Source organism: Molossus molossus, unplaced genomic scaffold (assembly GCF_014108415.1).
Source record: "Molossus molossus isolate mMolMol1 unplaced genomic scaffold, mMolMol1.p scaffold_m16_p_1, whole genome shotgun sequence".
Classification (NCBI taxonomy): domain Eukaryota; kingdom Metazoa; phylum Chordata; class Mammalia; order Chiroptera; family Molossidae; genus Molossus; species Molossus molossus.
This window is the reverse complement of record NW_023425344.1, coordinates 172,219,426-172,221,408: the sequence shown is the minus strand read 5'-3', so window position 1 is coordinate 172,221,408 and position 1,983 is coordinate 172,219,426. Positions and strand designations below refer to the sequence as shown.

Here is a 1,983-nt window from a genome sequence, read left to right as displayed (position 1 = left end):
GAGAGGAAGGGAGAGAAAGAGACATCAATGTGAGAGAGAAAAATTGATTGGCTGCCTCCTGAACACCCCCTACTGGGGATTGAGTCTGCAACCGGGGCATGTGCCCTGACCAGGAATCAAACCAGGACCTCTCAGTCGATGAGATAACGCTCAATCCACTGAGCCACATCGGCCAGGCTATAAAAAGCCTTTTAATTTATAGTCATATATGATATATGACAATGAAATAATGACACTTAGAAATACAACAGAACGACCCACCCAAATAAGTAAAAGGATTCTTATTCTGTGCAATCTATTTTGGCAATGAAATATACAACAGAGGAATATGGATTGCTTTGTGACTGAAATGGTCTCCAAAGGCATACATCAGCCTTGGTCTAGTTTTATTGTTAACTACTGAAACCCCAAGATTAAGACCGATGCTATTTTTCCTAAATCAGTGTCTCCTTATTTTCCTCTTTCAGGTATCATGAGAGTTGTCACTGCTGACAGAGAGAGGCAATGGATGAAGCCAACGACTCTGTGGTGTCTGAGTTTGTGTTCCTGGGACTCTCCAGTTCATGGGGGATCCAGCTTCTCCTCTTCCTCTTTTCCTCTGTGTTCTATGTGGCAAGCCTGATGGGAAACATCCTCATTGTGCTAACCGTGACCTCTAACCCTCATTTACAGTCCCCCATGTACTTCCTGCTGGCCAACCTCTCCATCATCGACTTGATATTTTGCTCTTCCACAGCTCCCAAAATGATTTATGATCTTTTAAGAAAGCGCAAAACCATCTCTTTCCAGGGCTGTGTAGCTCAGATCTTCTTTATCCATGCAGTTGGGGGCACTGAGATGGTGTTGCTTATTGCCATGGCCTTTGATAGATATGTTGCCATATGTAAACCTCTCCACTACCTGACCATCATGGGCCCATGGAGGTGCATTTCACTTCTAGTCACTTCTTGGATTATTGGCCTTATTCATTCTGTGGCTCAATTGGCTTTTGTTGTAGATTTGCCTTTCTGTGGCCCTAACGAATTAGACAACTTTTTTTGTGACCTTCCTCAATTCATCAAACTTGCTTGCATAGATACCTACACATTGGAATTCATAGTTACTGCCAACAGTGGCTTTATTTCTGTGGTTTGCTTTTTAATTTTGATAATCTCTTATATCTTTATTTTGGTGACTGTTCAGAAAAAATCTTTGGGTAGCAATATATCCAAGGCCCTCTCCACTCTGTCAGCTCATGTCACGGTGGTTGTTTTGTTCTTTGGGCCATTAATCTTCTTCTATGTGTGGCCATTTCCCACATCACATCTGGATAAATTCCTTGCCATCTTTGATTCAGTTATCACTCCTTTTCTAAATCCAGTTGTCTACACTTTTAGGAATAAAGAGATGAAGGTGGCAATGAAGAGACTATGCACTCAGTTTGTGAATTACAGTAAAGTTTTTTAAGTGTACTGAGAATGTATAAAAAGGCAGAGTATACTAGAATTTCAGATGGATATGAACTAAATAAGGTATGCTAAATTTAAACAGACTGTCGCTATCTACTAGTATATTTGTGTCCTGTCTTTTTTCCCTCTCCAATTTGAATTGTGATGTTAATCTCTGGGCTCTGCTTATGGAAGACACCTAAGGACTATAGGTTGCGGCTCTTTTACCAATGATCTGACCTCTAGTTAGTGCCAATAGAATAAACATAAATGTTAAACAATCCCTTTTGAAAGTCAATATGTGGTTTATTGTTCAATTCCTATTTTTCCCATGTTAAGTAGACTATCTGACTTTTAAGATAAATGTTAATTTTTTATATCATCTGATTTATCTAACTATACAGATGGACAGATGGTTTGTTTTCTATATTTCCAGCTCATTATCTTTTAGCTTCCTTTCCTGTTTTACTGTTAATCCAGCTTATTTCAGGGTCCAGTGTGAAGACAAAAACCATACTATTTTTTTTTGAACAGAGAAAGTTTGATATAAAGAATT

At 39.0% G+C, this 1,983-nt stretch overlaps 1 protein-coding gene across 1 annotated transcript; it reads left to right on the top strand.

Annotated features, from left to right (window-relative positions):
- The first annotated feature begins 485 nt into the window (after positions 1 to 485).
- Positions 486 to 1,466, top strand: LOC118638737 (olfactory receptor 4F6-like). The gene has a single exon (XM_036274875.1). It carries the CDS (start codon positions 505 to 507, stop codon positions 1,444 to 1,446), a length of 942 nt encoding a protein of 313 aa, XP_036130768.1. The 5' UTR covers positions 486 to 504; the 3' UTR covers positions 1,447 to 1,466.
- Positions 1,467 to 1,983: the final 517 nt, after the last annotated feature.

What these genes read in the sequence shown, in the direction of transcription:
- LOC118638737 (XM_036274875.1), top strand. Translation starts at nt 505, where the DNA reads ATGGATGAAGCCAACGACTCTGTGGTGTCTGAGTTTGTGTTCCTGGGA.